We start from the raw sequence: 18,763 nt of genomic DNA on the forward strand, positions 1-18,763 counted from the left end.
AAATGGGAAGCTTTTTGCCAAGGTGAAAAATAGCCCATGCATTTGAATCAGAATTGTTCATCTTTATCAATCAAAAGTGTCATGTTTGTTTGACATGTGTGGACATTGATAACATATCTACAAAGTTTAGGAAAAATTAATGAATACATTATCCTAAAAAAATAATCTAATTTTCCCCTGTACACTCTTTCGCTTTCTCCTCCCTCCCCCGCAGTCAGCAAGTGTTCTCCCTTTCTTCTAGTCAGTCGTTCAGGGGTACTGTGATATGATCAGATGTCTGACTGGCTGGCCCTCATCCTCGTCAGACCTTAATGAATAGGACAGCTGTGTTGACAGTCTCTGGGCTGGGCCCCAGTGCATCATGGGGCATGGCTTTTGTTGATCAGCCCTGATCTGAGCCCGATCTACTGCGCTGCCTCTCCACTTGCACTGGCACGACCTCCATTCACTCTGCCCGCTCCCTGCACTACGTGTGAGAGAGAGAGAGGGAGCTTGTCGGTCCGAGCAAAAGTTCATCCACTCCCACACAACCCATTATTCATTGGCCTGGAGCACACTGTACTGTAGTCTTCCCTCTGACTGACTAAAGCAGTGACTCTATATATGCATCCCAAATTGTACCCTATTCCCAATGAAGTGCACTACTTTTGACAAGATACCTATTGGCCTCGGTCAAAAGTAGTGTACTTTATAGGGAATAGAGAGCCATTTGAGTCACAGCCCAAGTCTGTCTTCTAACTTCTGCAAAGGTGACTAACTTCAGTGGCCTGCCTCATCACAGCGTCATTTGCCCCTGAGGCGTCCCTCCACCAAGTAGATACTGTGATACCTTTATAGTTCAGTTGGATATAAACTTTCAAGTGTCCTAGCCAACTTGTTGATTTGGTATCCAGTAAGAGTTAAGAGAGTGCAGGAGTCATGTCAGAGTAGAGTCGGAGCATCATCCTCCCCCCCACTGTGTTTAATTATACATCGATCTGGTGGAGAAAATAGCTCTGGCTGATTTACTGGCTGCTGGCAGTGCAGAGCTGAGGACTAAGAGAAATATATATATATACACACACACACACACACACACACACACACCTATATCTATATACATACATATACACGCACTGAGGACTGACAGAGAATCTTGTGTTGAGTGGTGCCAACCTCTCACTGTGTTCCCATGTCAGCCACTCAACACACTGCCCTGTCCTGGCCAACTGTTAATACAATCACAGTCACCATGTATGGGGGAGAATATTAGTCCAAAATAGTCTGATGGTTGAAACACTCCATCGTCTTAAGGGCACACTCTATTTTGGACGGGGGAGATAAAGTGATATGATGGGGCTTATACTAAATAATGTGTGTGTATATTGAGCATTTTTTTTGCATAGCAGCCCTTATCTGACTGAACACTGTATTTGCTAGAGCTATTTTAAGCTTAAATACATGTAGGCCTATAAGAGTACAAATAAACATCGTAGACATATTGAAAGTAAAATCACAGCCTATCAACCCCTCTGTAAAAAGATCAAATGTAACCAAACACATGGGCCTATTGTGTAATAGTCCATTTTAGAATATGCTAGACTTCCCACAGTTCCTAAGTAAATTAAATATTGCAGTGTTTTCTTTTACATAAGACATTTTGTGTTTAATGTAAATGTGCCGTGAAGGAGATAGCGTTTTCCCAGCATGTCCTATAAACCTGACAGTGGGGACAGGAGCCTAAACTTGTCTGGCTGGCTGGCCCATGTGACCAGACTAAACAAGGAAAGTGATGTCTGTCAGTCAGTCTGTCCTACAGCACAGCACTGCCCCTCTTGTCGACTGGGCCAAAGTTCAACCACTGCATCCAGATGCCTGCAAGCAATTAGACATCCACATGCAAAGCTGCAGGAGGGGGGCTAGGAACGGGGAGGTTACTCTAGGGCGTTTGGCACTGTTGCCATAGTGAAGCTCACTCTGCTGCCTGCATCCCGCTTTGAGGAAAGGTCAGGTAGATCATCTGTCTTTTGTACATATTTCTTCTATTTTTTTTCCTCTCCTTGTCCTCTTTTGCTTGGCTATGGTTTCCAGGGTAAAAACTGAATCTTGTTTTTTTTCAACCAGGCTTGTGGAAGAACAGTAAGTTACAGTTGCACTTCAAAGCTAAATTTGACAACAAATAAACAATAGCTGTTTACTGTGAAGAGTATGTGAGGTTTAAAGTTGATGTGTTTTGGTGTTGTTTATATGTCTTGTTAAGGGAGATGAAGTTGTGAAGCCGAATATTCTTGTTTAACGTCTCACGCCTTTGCAACCAGAGAAAATGTCTCATTTTGTGTCACGCTTTACTTTTTCTGCATTGTGCCTTTCATGCATACTTAGCTAATGACCAATGCTTTGAACCAAAGTCCAACAACATTTGTCATCCAAAACAAAAGAGAACATGGCGCATATGAACATAATTAGGAATCCTACTAATGCAGTAGGAGGGCAGACTACTTCAACCCTAATACCCCCTCCCCCCCGTGATACAGCACCCTTCAGGCCTGACCCCCATAGCCCTGGCAGGCGTTTGATTTGTGTCCTGATCCATCACGTCCCTCCACAGGCACAACTGTCCTGCCCCATTGTTATGAACCAAGGGGGAGGTGGGACGACCTCTATTCACCCTCTACTCCATCACCTCCGCCACCAACCCCCATCTCAAAATGTACAAGACATCAGGTCAATGCTCTCTGTTGAGTGTCTACCCTTTTCTTTCTCCCCGTTTCTCTCTCATCCATCTGCTTCCCTGACGTTGAGCTGTGGTGTTGTTGTTTTTTTAACCAAGTACATCAAATGTCATCATGCATTCTATTAGCCCTATGCATCCATTTTGCAACAGTCAAACCTCCTATTCTTATTGTTGGTCAGATCAACATGTAACTAGCAGAGAAATGGTTAATCTCTGTGTGAGAGCGAGAGCACTACTGCTTTAGCCAGCCTTCCTAATGAAGCCCTCAGGACTTTGTTTTCATCTGAACTGCCCCGACCCGAGTGTGTCTGAATCACTCTCAACATGCTCCACTGCCTCGCTCTCTCTCCCTCTCTCTTGAATGTTTGATGTCTCTGGAGGGAAAGAGAGGCAGGAGGGAGGGAATGAAAGAGGAAATGAGAGAGAGAGAGAGAGGCAAAGAAAGCTGTGAGAGTGATCAGCATGAGTGACACCCCCCCCATAAATAGTTGGTGTGATGAGGTTGTCTGATGGACAGACTAGAGTAGCTCAGGGAGGTGTGGGATGCACACCTGGATCCAAATAGTATTTGAAATATTTTAAATACTATGACTGTTTGATTAAGTCTGCCTCAAGTATGAGATGGTTGGGGTTTGCACTTTATGGGGCTATTCCATTGGTTTCATTGTGCCAGGAAAACTCAATCAATCACAGAGAAACTATTTGAAAGATGTTGAATACTTTCTGAACCCAAGGGTGTGTGTTGTACATGGTCTTTGTTCTCCCTAGGCTGTAGATTCAGTTGAACAGGATACTAAGGCCCCACTGACCCCTAACGGCCAGCTACAGTATACCCTGGCTGGCATACATTCTAAAAGAAAGAGAACCTTTTCAATGGTTGGGTCCAGTGTTCTCCGTGTGTGAATCTTGTGCATTGTAAGAAGTAGGCTATTTATCCATTTTGTTGAGTTGAAGTCAGGCTACTGTTTTGGTTGGTTGGTGTGCTACAGTAGTCTAGCCAGTTAGAGAAGGGTGACATACCTGCATAGCCAGTTTTATCAATGTCCCAAATGGCACCCTATTCCCTATACTGTTTATTACTTTCAACCAGAGCCCCACTGTAACTCTTTGGGGCGTCAGGTTTGAGGTTAGAGCATTAGGCCAGTAACCGGAAGGTTGCTTGATTGAATCCCCGAGCTGAAAAGGTACAAATCTGTCGCTCTGCCCCTGAACAAGGCAGTTAACTCACTGTTCCTAGGCCGCCATTGTAAATAAGAATTTGTTCTTAACTGACTTGCCTAGTTAAATAAAGGCTAAATAAACTCTAACGTATGCCCCTCTTCATCTTTCAGAGAACTGCCAGACGATCCCAACGTAGAATGGAGCATCTCAATGGCCTCCTCTCTAATCCTGAAGCACATCAGAGCCCACTCCATCAACCTGGTATGATGACCAACTCATCACTGAATCTCACTATCATTTATCAAGTAGCCAATTCTATACAGTACTGTGTCTGATTGATTTAATGACTTTTTTTTCCTCCTGTGAGTGATTTTCTAACGAAGCCACCCTGAAAATGCTAGATTATTTGTATAGGCAGTTTTCGCACCACAGTCTTCTGGCCATTGTCAATAGTCTTTTGTATCTGTGTATGTCTCTCACAGGCTCCAAGGGACGGCATGATAATGAACTGAAAGAGGGTCATCATGTCTTCCTTCCTTTTGTATTTAGCAGAATATGGTTGTGGTGGTTGGAGCTCAGGTCACTGTCGGCATGTTTACCCCCAGATTTCAATCAACATTCCAGGAAATTTGCCAAAAGGAATTTGGGAATTGAGATCTTAACTCTTTTTTTTTCTTGTCCGTCCGCAACCATTAGTATTCTGACAAAAGCTGAACCCAGTCTGTCTGCTTTCTCAGATAAATAATTACGCAGGAGAGTGCACAGCAGGATGCTAGCAATTTCCCTCAAAACCAAACAGTTCAGTGTAGGTTATTTTGCTCAGACTACCAAACAGTTGGATGGATATTTCTTCCCCTTCAAATTGTAATTGTCACATGCACCGAATACAACAGACCTTACTGTGAAATGCTTACTTACAAGCCCTTAACCAACAATGCAGTTTTCAAAAGTATGTAAGAACATTTTGCTAAATAAACTAAAGGAAAAATAGTAATAAAATAACAATAGCGTGGCTAAGTCTTCAGATCCCTTGACATTTTCTACATTTTGTTAACTTAAATAGTTTTTTCCCTAATCAATCTACACACAATATATCCATAATGACAAAGCAAAACGTTTTTATTAAACATTTTTGCAAATGTTTGAAAAATAAACTGAAATATCACATTTACATAAGTATTCAGACCCTTTACTCAGTACTTTGTTGAAGCACCTTTGGCAGCGATTACAGCCTCGAGTCCTCTTGGGTATGACGCTATAAGCTTGGCACACCTGTATTTGGAGAGTTTCTCCAAGTCTTCTCTGCAGATCTTCTCTTGCTCTGTCAGGTTGGATGGGGAGCATTGCTGCACAGCTATTTTCAGGTCTCTAGAGAGATGCTGTGGGGATGTTTTTCAGCGGCATGGTGCCGTCTCGTCTGTTCCCTGTCTTGGAGCTCTACGGACAATTCCTTCAACCTCATGGCTTGGTTTTTGCTCTGACATTCCATTTCAACTGTGGGACCTTATATAGGCAGGTGTATGCCTTTCCAAATCATGTCAAATCAATTGAATTTATCACAGGTAGACTCCAATTAAGTTGTAGAAACATCTCAGTGATGATCAATGGAAAGGGCATATATGGGGTATCTCTAACGTAACAAATTGTGGAAAACACCAAGGGGTCTGAATACTTTCTGAAGGCACTGTACAAGGGTTACTGGTACAGTATCAATGTGCAGGGGCACAGGTTAGTCGAGGTAATATGTACGTGTGTGTTGGAGTGTCAGTGTAGTTTGTGTGAGTGTATGGTTTGAGTCCAGTAAAAGTGTACATTGAGCCTGTGCAAGAGAGTCAGTGCAACATAATAAGAATTAAATAAGGGGATCAATGTAAATAGTCTGGGAACTGTTCAGCAGTCTTATGGCTTGGGGGTAGAAGCTGTAAAGGATCCTTTTGGTCCCAGACTTGGAGTTCCGGTGCCTCTTGCCATAGGGTAGCAGAGAGAACAGTCTATGACTTGCGTGGCTGGGGTCTTTGACAATTTTTGGGGCCTTCCTCTGACACCGCCTGGTATACACTCTTAGAAAGAAAGGTGCTATCTAAAACCAGAAAGGGTTCCTGTCCCCATAGGAGAAACCTTTGAAGAACTTATTTTGGTTCCATGTAGAACCCTTTTGGTTCCAGGTAGAACCCTTTCCACAGGGAGTTCTACATGCAATCCAAATGGGTTCTACCTGGAACCAAAAAGGGTTCTCGTATGGGGACAGTCGCAGAACTTTTGGAGGATCTGAGGAGCCAAGCCAAATCTTTTCAGCTTCTGGAAGGGGAATAGGTGTTGTCGTGCCCTCTTCACGACTGTCTTGGTATGATCGGTCCTTAGTGATGTGGACACCAAGGAACTTGAAGCTCTCGACCTGCTCCACTACAACCCCTTCGATGTGAATGGGGGCTTACTCTGCCCTTTGTCTTGCTCAGAGGTTGCTGTCCTGGCACCACACTGTCAGGGTCTCTGTCAGGTCTCATCGTCGTCGGTGATCAGGCCTACCACCACGGTGTCGGAGTTGTGTGTGGCCATGCAGTCGTGGATGAACAGAGAGTACAGGAGGGGACTAAGCACGCACCACTGAGGGGCCCCTGTGTTGAGGGTCAGCGTGGCGGATGTGTTGTTGCCTACCCTTACCACCTGGGGTGTGGCCTGTCAGGAAGTCCAAGGTTCTAGTTGCAGAGGGAGGTGTTCAGTCCCAGGGTCTTTAGCTTAGTGATGAGCTTGGAGGGCACTCTGGCATTGAACACTGAGCTGTAGTTAATGAACAACATTCTAGGTAGGTGTTCCCTTTGTCCAGGTGGGAAAAGGCCGTGTGGAGTGCAATAGAGATTGCCTCATCTGTGCATCTGTTGGTGAGGTATGCGAGTCGGCGTGGATCCAGGGTTTCTGGGATGATGGTGTTGATGTGAGCCATGACCAGCCTTTCAAAGCATTTCATGGCTATAGATGTGAATGCTACTGGTCGGTAGTCATTTAGGCAGGTCACCTTGGTTTTCTTGGGCACAGGGACTATGGTGGTCTGCTTGAAACATGTAGGTATTACAGACTGGGTCAGGGAGAGGTTGAAAATGTCAGTGAAGACACTTGCCAGCTGTTAAGGATTATGCACAAAGATGAACTAAATCATAAAAGAGACGACAGAAATATAAAGTATTCCACCTTTCCCATAATATAACCTACTCGTATTGGTTTACTGCTGTTACAGATTTTAGCATGTAAGTCTAAGCCTAGAACAAGCAAAAAAAGAGTTGAAGCAGATATCCTTGGAACCCATTTTTATTATCTGTTTGGTTTGGCAACAACTAATATTTCCAGAAACTGGTGTTTGTACGTGTAATCATTTTTTGCCTCCTCCAAGTCAACTCTGGCAGATGTAAAATGTCTCCCTCAGGCCAGTAAATGGCAAGACATGACCCTGCTCTGGGTTAGAAGGTGTGTGGTGTCCACCTTTTTATGTTCGGTTTCAGGGACACAATCATGGTACATTTATCCTCTGCCTCACTCAAAAACTGCTGTGTCTTTCGTCAAGTTGTTTTTCTTTCCCTTTGACCTGCTTGCTCCCCCTTTTCCCTTTCCCCATCTTCCCTTGGTTCTCAGGTGAACAGGCATACAGACAGAAAAAGGCTCTTAAATATCAGTTGTCTCCTGCCAAGCTGCATTCTGCTGTCAGTGTGAGTCCCAGATGGCACCCTATTCTAGCAAACGACTTTTGACCAGGGCCCATAGGACTCTGCACTATATAGGGAATAGAGTGCCATTTGGGAGGCAGGCAGAGTCACCGACATTCAAGACACGCCTCCATTAACCAAACAGTGAACGTGCATCTCTTTCTTTGGCATGTAGCCAACATTTCACATTGATATTTGATACTTTATGCCATAACATAAAATAACTATCTTCAAATGAACATTGTTGTTGTTTCAGGTGCTGACCTTCGATGGAAGGGGAGTGAGTGGCCATAGCAATCACACTGCCATCTACAAGGCTGTCAGGTACGAACGAGACTTTAAACACTGTCCATCATGCTAAGGCTGACACGTGTGTGTCCTTTTAGATTTTATTGTATTTTAATATGCCGTTTGTGGAAAGCACGTCGTCCCAAGGGATGTACCCTGGGAAACACATATTGTCCACAGATCCAGGACCAAAACCTGGACAAGAAACCAGTCTTGTAGGTGACATTCCTATACTTCATTATTATAAAACATACATACACCACATACTAAAGATCCCAACCTCCCCACTCCCCTACAAACAAACAAACACAGACGCATTCAAAAACACACACACACTGTTTTGCATGATTCTTCTGTTGCATAGTTGAGAGGTCGTCCAAACCCACACTCCACCAATGGATCTGCAGATGGCTCTGCTCTCAGAAACCCACAGGAAATCACGTCCTGAAGAAAGGAGGGTGGAGAACTAGATGAGAAGAGTAGGGAGGAGAGGAGGATCGCTCTGGTCTGGAGAACTGAATAGGACACCAGTCCAACAGTTGTATCAGACTGTTGTGAAATAAAATTAAATTAATGTTTTTGTGTTTTGTCATATCACAGTCTCTCATGATAGACTGGAATAAATGTTTAAAATCGAGGAGCTGGCCTGTGCGCACAAGATATTTGGTTCTGGTTTCCTTCCAAAATTATTGTGATATGTAGCTACACTACAGTGAGTGAACAGAACAGGTGTGTTCATTGACGAGTGCTGCCTGCTTGGTGTCTTCCTCTCTGAGCTAAGCCTCCCTGGCTCTCCGCCAACACCCAGACCTCATCTCTAGTAGGGGAGGAGGAGTGTGTTGTGTTGTCCAGATCATATCCCATGATTCCCATTAGACTTAAACTCACAAGTGATGCGCACCATTTTATAAAAATAAAAAGAGCTTGTGCAAGTAAATGTATAAAGCCATTAGTGTTTTGTTACCTTGGTGTAAGTCTCCAGTGAGGGCATGTACTGAACAGGAAAGAGAAGTGAAATGTCCTCTAGCGTTCAGACCGTGATGAGAGTGTGAGAGGAGAGGGAGAGTTACTGTAGCGAATGTTGAATGTGACATGGAAGATCCAGAGACCATAATCCACTCATAAGTTATCATGAACCACATGACAATTCATTAGAACACATCAACAGGTTGTTGCAGCTGCTAATACTGTCTCACCATCATCAATAATTGAGGAGACAACTATTCCCTATTGCAAATGATCCTATTCCTAACATTTGACAGGCTACTTTGCTGCCTTGCCGCTTCCCCTTGTGAAGGCTTAAGCGGTTCACCTTTTAGCCATTTTAGCTGAAGCCAGAGAAACTGAACCGTTGGCTCTAATATGGCTGGAAGGACCATACTTCGTCCTGAAAAGTTTGTGTATGGTTCACACCCACAAACCTTTTCACTGTCCTGAACTGTGGCAGTGTAATTAGTTCACTTCCAAATTGTACCTAACTATTTGTCTCATAGGCTTACTTGCTTTTCCTATCTGTAGGATTTACTTGCAAGTCAAAGTTAGTGTGTGCTTAGGCCTCCAATAACTACTGTGTTGTTGTTTTTTGCTTGTCTCTACCAACAGCTACCTGGCTTCCATTGGCAACATACCAGATGGCGAGTATTTAATCTTTACATTTTTATTTGGCCAAGCACATCTCAAATACCTAATATTTGTATAATCATTATCAGCATGGTAAGGTATTTAGCCTATTATAAACTATACACCTCAAAACATTTGCATCAATTACATGACGGTAAATGGAGTACAAACTGGTACACTTATAAACTCAGGACAAGAAAAGTGAAGTTATCCTAAAGCAGTGTAGTTGGAACTGGAGTCTTGGCAAATACCGCCATCTAGTGTTGAAATTTGTGTGTGTCACTTGCACTTCTCAGTCAGCTTCAGGCATGAGGAACACAACAAACTATCAGCCAGTGCTTCACCATGTGTTCCTTTCTCCCAGCTGGATGTGAATCTATTCCCATTAACACCCTCCCTCCTCTGTTAGACTTATTTCCTCCAACTCATCATGGCTTTGGCCTTTTGTAAGATAGTGGAGCCACATCGTCACAGCTCTTCCTAAAGTGTTGCACCCCTCAGGCCAGGGTCAAACTTTTAAACCCTCTTAATGTAGCAGCTTGGCAGATCTCTCTCACTCTCCATCTCATGTTTTTCTCCCTAGTTAACTGCCTCCCTCCCTGAACTCTGCTGTAAACCTTCCTCTTACATAATATTCAAACCCTTGACCCCTGCTATCTATTTATTTTTTTATTTTACCTTTATTTAACTAGTCAAGTCAGTTAAGAACAGATTCTTATTTTCAATGACGGCCTAGGAACAGTGGGTTAACTGAACGACAGATTTGTACCTTGTCAGCTCGGGGATATGAACTGGCAACCTTTCGGTTACTAGTCCAATGCTCTAACTACTAGGCTACCCTGCCGCCCCATTGCTATTGGTATTTTATTAGGATCCCCATTAGCTGTTGCAAAAGCAGCAGTTACTCTTCCTGGGGTCCACACAAAACATGAAACATAATACAGAATGACAATACAGAACTTCAATAGGCAAGAACAGCTCAAAGACAGAACTACATTTTTTTTTTAATGGCACACGTAGCCTACATATCAATGCATACACAAACTATCTAGGTCAACTAGGGGAGAGGTGTTGTGCTGCAAGGTGTTTCTTTATCTGTTTTTTTAACCAGGTTTGCTGTTTATTTTAGCAATATGAGATGGAAGGAAGTTCCATGCAATCAGGGCTCTATATAATACTGTACCCTTTCCTGAATTTGTTCTGGATTTGGGGACTGTGAAAAGACCCCTGGTGGCATGTCTGGTGGGATAACTGTGTTTTCAGAGCTGTGTGTAATTTGACAATGCAAACGATTTGGGATTTCAACACAATGTTTCTTATAAAAAGAAGGGATGCAGTCAGTCTCTCCTCAGCTCTTAGTCAAGAGAGACTGGCACGCATAGTATTTGTATCAGCCCTCTGTTTACAATTAAGAGCAAAATCTTGATATTGTAAATGAAGTTACTGTTATACTAGATAATGATATTACTGTGCCACATCATGGCTCACACTAGACAATATTGCATATTTTAAGTGACATTATGAGACCTTTAGAGTGGCGCTATCTTGAATAAAAGGAGGAAACAAACAAGACCATTTAACACTCTGTACCCTGTCCTCCTTTCCCGGGATCTAGAGCAGACGAGAGAGAACACCTTTCTATTACAGTAGGATGTGAGATCAACCTGTTGATTAGATTTCAGCCAGGACCATTTTATCCAGTGATGAGCATCGTTGAGCGAGGGATGGTTCCTATCGCAATAGTTGATTAGCTGTAAACATGCCACACCAAGACCTTACTGTACATGAGTGTGCTATCACATTGGTACTCTGCATTCAGTGTCGAGAGGGAGATAAACCTCAGTGTGATTCTAAAGCCTGTTCACACAGTTGCATACTATAATCCCCTCTCATTTTCACCAGCTTACCCAAAGCCTCTTTTGCCCAATGAACCATTTACTGTAGATATCCAAGTCTCCCAAAAACATGGGGCAATATGACTGTACAAACTCACAGTAACTCTTTGCTAGTAGCTACATTTCCTGTCTGGTCATATTTTCCTCCACTTGAAATATGGCTTGTCTTTTCATATTTTTTTCTCCATGACGTCAACACTAATTATACTACATTTATGTCATGTAACCCTGTAAATTATCTCTGTTTTTCATTGACATTCTGGGTGAGATGTAAATTGCACAATAGGTACACTAACTAGGCTAGGATCCTCCATTCTCCCACAGACTGCAGTCTCTTCTCTCTGTTGACCATTGGTGTTCTCAGGAAGTACCTCTCCTTCCTGGAGCTGCCTATCAGCTGGCTCCTCCCATCAGATCTCTGCTGCGTCATAGGCTCAAAGGGCTACATTCAAGCTAAGGTGAGCCTGTCATCAGCCTATACTATCAGGCTTGAAATAGACATGTTACGGCAGTTCCACTAACATCTCTTCCCCTATTATTATGGGACAAACGTCGTCAATACATGTAATAGCCTAGTAGATGTATAGTTAGGGTGAGGCATGTATAAAAACAGCATTGGGATTTACATCCGGTGTCCCCGCTCTCTCTTTCACTATGAAAGTGAAATTAGGTTTCAACACCTGAATTGACTGGTACTGGCACTGTGTACATATATCAATATTTATAGTGAAATATGCTATATCAGCGTTAGAGAAAATTGTCAGACACCCCTCGCTGGACATCAGACATAAAGATTGATTTGAACTTCTGGAGGAATTTGTGTTTTTACCATGCATCAGTATTTATAGGGAAATACATTACATGAACGCAGTGCCAGTACCAGTCAATTCACTTTTATTGAGAAAGAGCGAGGACTTAGGGGATCACCTTATACACTTTCGGATGTAAATCCCAATGCTATTTTTAAACATGCCTCACTCTGTATGTAATGACTGATGTCCAGCGAAGGGTGTCTGACCATTTTCTCTACCGCTGATAGATCTTTCTCTAGTCTTAATAGACTCTTTATTCACCAGAGGGCCATGCTCTGTCACCGTACCCAGCTCCTGTGGTTTCGTTACCTCTACATTTGGTTTTCACGCTACATGATTATCAACACATTCCAAGTTATTGATCAAGGACCAAAGAATCTGAAGATTTATTAGTGAAAAATGAGGTTCCTGATTAATCTTCTGAAAATACTGTTACTTGGGTTTGTTCATCTTACTGTAATCAGTTTGTGAATCTTTTTATATGTTTTACCTCATCTGACATATTGATCTCATAGCACTGATATATTCAGACATACCTATTGATTGAATGTAGATGTTATATTTTTCTAACTTTTTGTTGTTGAAGGAAATACACTATTAAAGTTTCTCTTCCACTCATTGCGAACATTGTTAGTTGGGATCAGATTACTTATCGTTAATACACTATTTTCAGTTTACTGTAAAAATGTTGACATATACTGACACTGTAAATGAATAGTGAATTTGTCAAATTTAAGTAAAATGTGAATACATAGACATTGATTGTAACCAAACAGGGTAGGTTTGGTCCTTTTTATTTTTGTAAATTATGTACAAAAGTTAGAACAAATGTTCAAATTGTTAATGAACCAATAAAGTTAATTTGATTTTAGAAGAAAAATGTGTCTCAGTTATAATTCAATAAAGGACTGTGTTTGATCTCAGCTACAGTTGAAGTCGGAAGTTTACATACACTTAGGTTGGAGTCAATCAAACTCGTTTTTCAACCACTCCACAAATTTCTTGTTAACAAACTATTGTTTTGGCAAGTCGGTTAGGACATCTACTTTGTGCATGACACAAGTAATCTTTCCAACAATTGTTTACAGACAGATTATTTCACTTATAAGTCACTGTATCACAATTCATGTGGGTCAGAAGTTTACATACACAAAAGTTGACATTGCCTTTAAACAGCTTGGAAAATTCCAGAAAATGTCGTCATGGCTTTAGAAGCTTCTAATTGACATCAGTTGAGTCAATTGGTGTACCTGTGGATGTATTTCAAGGCCTACCTTAACTCAGTGCCTCTTTGCTTGACATTATGGGAAAATCAAAAGAAATCAGTGAAGACCTCAGAAAAAAAATTGTAGACCTCCACAAGTTTGGTTCATCCTTGGGAGCAATTCCCAAATCCCTGAAGGTACCACATTCATCTGTACAAACAATAGTACCCAAGTATAAACACCATGGGACCAAGCAGCCGTCATACCGCTCACGAAGGAGACGCATTCTGTCTCCTAGAGATGATTGTACTTTTGTGCGAAAAGTGCAAATCAATCCCAGAACAACAGCAAAGGACCTTGTGAAGATGCTGGAGGAAACGGGTACAAAAGTATCTATCTACAGTAAAAAGAGTCCTATGTTGACAACCTGAAAGGCCGCTCAGCAAGGAAGAAGCCACTGCTCCAAAACTGCCATAAAAAAGCCTGACTATGGTTTGCAACTGCACATGGGGACAAAGATCATACTTTTTGGAGAAATGTCCTCTGGTCTGATGAAACAAAAATAGAACTGTTTGGCCATAATGACCACCGTTATGTTTGGAGGAAAAAGGGTGAGGCTTGCAAGCTGAAGAACACCATCCCAACCGTGAAGCAAGGGGGGGGGGGGGGGTTCATGTATGTAAACTTCTGACCCACTGGGAATGTGATGAAATAAATAAAAGCTGAAATAAATCATTCTCTCAACTATTATTCTCACATTTCACATTGTTAAAATAAAGTGGGGATCCTAACTGACCTAAGACGGAATTTTTACTAGGATTAAATGTCAGGAATTGTGAAAAACTGAGTTTAAATGTATTTGGCTAAGGTGTATGTAAACTTCTGACTTCAACTGTATGTGTTTCTGCTACAGGTTTGGACAAGTCTCTGATATTCGGGTGGTTTTTCATGGTCTCCTCATACTTCTGTCCACAGAACTTCTCTACTGTCACACTGCGTACAGTACCTGGGTCCAAACAGTGAGGAGCTATGCCTAGGGTGGGAACACACAAACCTTTTTTGTTCAGTTTCATGCATGAGAGACACTTCTAACCTATTGCTATCGTCACCGTTTTACCACAAACAACAATACAAGGCATGTTTTAGGTTGACATAATAAGCAAAGGTAAACATGACTGCTGCTGTGTTTCTTACTGGTCGTCCTTACCATATCCATCTGGATTGGAACGTGGGGTGAAGAAACTCTGGACTCCACAGGTACTACAAAATGTGTGCTTCCCAATGTGTGTGTTAAATGTATATGTGTTAATAATCTCCAAACCCTGAAAGAAGAAATTAACCAAATTAACATTCAAACTGACCAACCTGGTAGAGCTATTACCAAACATCACTCTGTAAAAATGTTGTATTACCTGTAAAAGGTTAAATTGATTTTCTGGCACAATGAAATGATGGTTTTGCTTCTTGGTGCAGATGCTACAGCTAGATAAAGAAACCAGAATGAGTCATATTGTGATGGACATAGTAAGTTATAATTCCTTAATAGAAATATGATTGTAAAAGAATCAAGACAGTTCATCTACAGAGATTTTGTAATTTGGGCAGGAAGTAAGTAAACATTTGCTGAGCCAGAACAGCCCATAGTTTCCTTTTATTTTTGCTCATTCTCAAATCTGTATCTCCAATTCTCCATCACTATAAATTGGGGCCCCAGATTTGCATTGTTTTCCTTTCTGTTATCCTCCTAAGACCCAGCAATTCATTTTTCCTCTCTCGTGGACATCAGTTCTTGGTCCTTATCTCCGAGGCCACTGAATTAAGAACTGTTGTCCCTTCGAGAGGACATTCTGGGCTTTTCAATGATATCATGTGTGGGGGTGTGACCTTGACAACCCTATATTCCTGGTTCTTAAAAACAATTGCACATTTTATGGACATTTGAAAATAAGTGTAATTATGAATTGTAATTTTTGTGAGTTGGAAATTCACATTGTTTCTAGAAAATAAATATCTCAGGAATAGTGAAGGGAGTTGTCAGGACTGTGTAATCATTTTTTCACATTAAATAAGAGCTTATTAAGAAATATCCTGTAGTGGACACCCGGATGCCACAACTATGTATTTCACCTACATTTTTTCATATGTATGTCCTAATGACCACTACAGAGGGCAGTTTTGCACTTACAATAAAATATTAATATTTTTAGACATTTTTTGTTTTGTTTTTTCACCCCAAACACTAATGTAAAAATTTAAATAATCCCAACATTTTTTTCCAGGTCTCAGGATTATAGCCTGCCCTTTCTATTGCTGTTGCAGTGAACCATATCTGTAATGGATCACTGTTGAAATGTTGCAGATCATACTCGCAGTCGAAAACCAGTAGGTCTGGGGAATGCCAGACCTCGAACCTGACAGCCCCACAATGGCACCCGCCTGTGTGCTTCACTCGTTCCACCCTGTGTGAAGCAACACAACACATTTAGACTGTTCATGAGGCATGACAACTTCAATACGAGTTTAAAATTCTGTTCATAGACAAGACATTTTGCTACACACCGTTTTTCCATTGCAATGTTTAATGAAATTGAAAACGAATTCCAGTGTATTCCATTGAATATGTTTTGAAATCGATGATCAGAAATGTCAGCAAGTTAAAATCCCTCAAGCACTACTGTAGTTTGTCGGTTGATATTGCGAGAGAAAGTCCCTTCTTGCCTGTGAGCAATATGAGATGGCTCTAAATATGGTTCTGCATTACATTGCCAACTTCTGCTTGAACCATCTTCTACTCCACTCTCACCATGCATGCTGAATCATGCTTACCCAAAATATTGATACTCTTCTCTTCATTCTTGTCACCAGAGGGCCATGTTCTGTCACCATAGACCCATTCAACTACTGTGGTTTCACTGCCTCTATCAAAGAGTACCAATATAAAAAGATTTAGCATAATGAACACTTGCAATTAATTGTGAACTTGCAGAAAGAAATACACAGACACTTAGAGATTGGTTGTGACCAAACAGAGTAGGTTTGGTCTTTTTATTTCAGATTTTTTTGGGGGGAAAGTTGATTTGTAGTACTGAGCCAAACAGTTGGCTCAGTAATACAATATGGGACTGTTTGTTTCTATCTCAGCTGTGTGTGTCTGCTACAGGCTTGGTTCTATGGCTTGGACATGCCTTTGATAGTCTGGTGGTTCTGCATGCTCTCCTCCCACTTATTTCCACAGAACTTCTCTACTGTCACACTGCGCACAGTACCTGTGTCCAGACAGTGAGGAGCTACGCCTGGGGAAAAACACACACACACACACAAACCAGTCTGTTCACTTTCTTGCATGGGACACATTCCAACAGCCCATCCTCCTTGTTTAACCACAAATATTACATGGCACGTCAGCATAAAGAAAAGGCCAACATGCATGATTGATACTGGTCGTCCTTACCATATCCATCAGGATTGGAGCGTGGGGTGTAGAAACTCTGGACTCCACAGATCCTACAGAATGTGTGCTTGGCAGCGTGTGTATTGAATGTATATGTGGTCAGATGATCCCAACCCTGTAAAACAAGACAATCAACTAAGTTAAATATTCATTAATTGCAGGATTCACTAGCAATTAACCTAAACCATATATAAATACATGTTGAGTGAATCTGTTAGAAACTTCTATACATTGTCCTACCTGTAAAAGGGTCAACTGGTTTTTTGGTACAATGAAATGAAGGTTCTGCTTCTTGGTACAAATACTACAACTAGATAATGAAACATGAGTGAGTCATTTTGTCATACTCAATTTTTCCCCCCATTCATTACAAAGTGTGGTGATATTATGTACAGTTAATAACAATATAACAAACTAAATATCAGTTCCCCATCTTTGTGATTTGAAACGTTTTTTTCTCATTATCAGTCAGACCTGTCCCACTGGGCACAAACGTCAGTACAACTTCTAGTTATTATTTACATTTGGTTGAGTTGTCAACTACCGTGAATGCAACGTGAAATCAAACAAAAAGGTCACCCTTTCATTGGATTTGGGTTTAAAGGTTGGGAGATGAAATTCTATTAGTTTTATGACATTTTGCAAATCCACTTGCCGCATTCACATGCTAGTCGGAACTAGGACATGTCCAACTTGCTATTAGTTAAACGCGGCATGTGTTAACGACAACCAGTTAGCAAGTCGGACATTTCGGTTTCCTAGTTCCGACTAGCACGTGAACAAGGCAACTCAGTTTCCACATTGATTCAACATTGAATTATGTCGTTGCAATGACCTGGAAACAACGTTGATTTAAACCGTTTTTGCCCAGTGGGGTATCTATTCCATATATAATAAAAGGAAGGCCTATATGTCCAGTGTTTATTAAACCATTCTGGATCAATGTGAAAATATTAGACTATGTTTGTGTTAGGTGTGTAAAGTTTTAGGCTACTGGAATGTGATAAAGAACCGGCATACTCGCAATCGAAAACAAGAAGGTCTGGGGAATTCCAGACTTCGAATCTGACAGCCCCACAATGGCATGCGCCTGTGTGCTTCACGTGATCCATTCCCAGTCCCACCCTGTGTAAAGACAACACAACCTATTTAGACTGTTCGTTAGGCATTACTTCATGCTTATTTTCAAAACTGGCAGAGGCTTTTTTTCGAGGTATACGCACCGTTTTCCCGTGCAACGTTTAAATGGAATCAAAAGCGAATTCCAGGGTATTGCATTCCGTGGAATATTCCACCAACCAAGATAGTGACGCGTCGCTTAACAAGGTTATGTCGCGTTCAAAATAACTGGGAACTCGGAGAAATACGAGATCAAACCATGGCGTCGGTGATCTTCAGGTCGGAAAGTCAGAGCTCTAGAAAGAGGCCCGAGTTCCTGAGTTGGAATTCTGAGTTGGATGACCGGTCAAATCGTTTTTCCCAGTAGGAGCTCGTTTTTACCGAATTCACAGTTTTGAACGCACTGAAGTCGGAGGTGAGTTCCGAGCTTCCAGTTTTGAACGCGGCATTATTGCGAAACAACTTCCCTTGCTTACGTGGAATCACGTCGAGTCTGCCAGTGTTGCCACCTTCTGTAACGATGTCTCTCCCACATTACATGCTGAATCATGCTGTCCCAAAACACTGATACTGTATCCAAGCTCATTTGTAGCTTGGTAACTAACAGTTGACAGACAAACATTCAAACAAACAAGTTTAATTGAATTATAATTTATGCTATTCACCACAAGATTTGATTGGATTATCTCATGAATAAAGAACAATACATTTCTAATTAATAGTGATGATTACATAATTCAGTAGAGGTTTATAAGAACCTATCCAAAAAGGGCTGTGGTTACTATAGTACACAATAAACGTATA

The 18,763-nt window shown here is 41.6% G+C and overlaps 2 protein-coding genes across 5 annotated transcripts in view; one reads left to right on the plus strand and one right to left on the minus strand.

Moving 5' to 3' along the window:
* The window catches only part of pigl (phosphatidylinositol glycan anchor biosynthesis, class L), a 28,188-nt gene extending 12,591 nt beyond the window's left edge, over window positions 1–15,597 (plus strand). The window contains exons 3-7 of one of the 3 annotated variants that reach the window (XM_064978369.1): window positions 4,045–4,135; window positions 7,826–7,893; window positions 9,460–9,491; window positions 11,697–11,830; window positions 14,303–15,597. In XM_064978369.1, the coding sequence (XP_064834441.1) occupies window positions 4,045–4,135; window positions 7,826–7,893; window positions 9,460–9,491; window positions 11,697–11,830; window positions 14,303–14,320 (343 nt within the window). In that variant the 3' untranslated portion in view covers window positions 14,321–15,597. Of the gene's footprint in view, window positions 1–4,044; window positions 4,136–7,825; window positions 7,894–9,459; window positions 9,492–11,696; window positions 11,831–12,448; window positions 13,049–14,302 lie in introns of those variants that run through there. The other 2 variants (XM_064978368.1, XM_064978367.1) reach the window with 2 other exon arrangements.
* Window positions 15,598–15,649: 52 nt separating this feature from the next.
* cenpv (centromere protein V) lies at window positions 15,650–18,480 on the minus strand. Of its 2 annotated transcripts, XR_010456853.1 has the most exons (7): window positions 18,064–18,480; window positions 17,861–17,965; window positions 17,081–17,150; window positions 16,841–16,955; window positions 16,575–16,682; window positions 16,216–16,307; window positions 15,650–15,848 (listed from the first exon to the last, which is right to left on the minus strand). XR_010456853.1 is itself a non-coding variant. In XM_064978371.1 (6 exons), exons 2-6 carry the CDS (start codon window positions 17,950–17,952, stop codon window positions 16,288–16,290), a joined length of 405 nt encoding a protein of 134 aa, XP_064834443.1. In that variant the 5' UTR covers window positions 17,953–17,965; window positions 18,064–18,480; the 3' UTR covers window positions 15,650–16,287. The 2 variants fall into 2 exon arrangements, 1 of the variants encoding a protein (XP_064834443.1); XM_064978371.1 differs by having other exon boundaries at window positions 15,650–16,307.
* Window positions 18,481–18,763: the final 283 nt, after the last annotated feature.

Source organism: Oncorhynchus masou, chromosome 11 (assembly GCF_036934945.1).
Source record: "Oncorhynchus masou masou isolate Uvic2021 chromosome 11, UVic_Omas_1.1, whole genome shotgun sequence".
Taxonomy (NCBI): domain Eukaryota; kingdom Metazoa; phylum Chordata; class Actinopteri; order Salmoniformes; family Salmonidae; genus Oncorhynchus; species Oncorhynchus masou.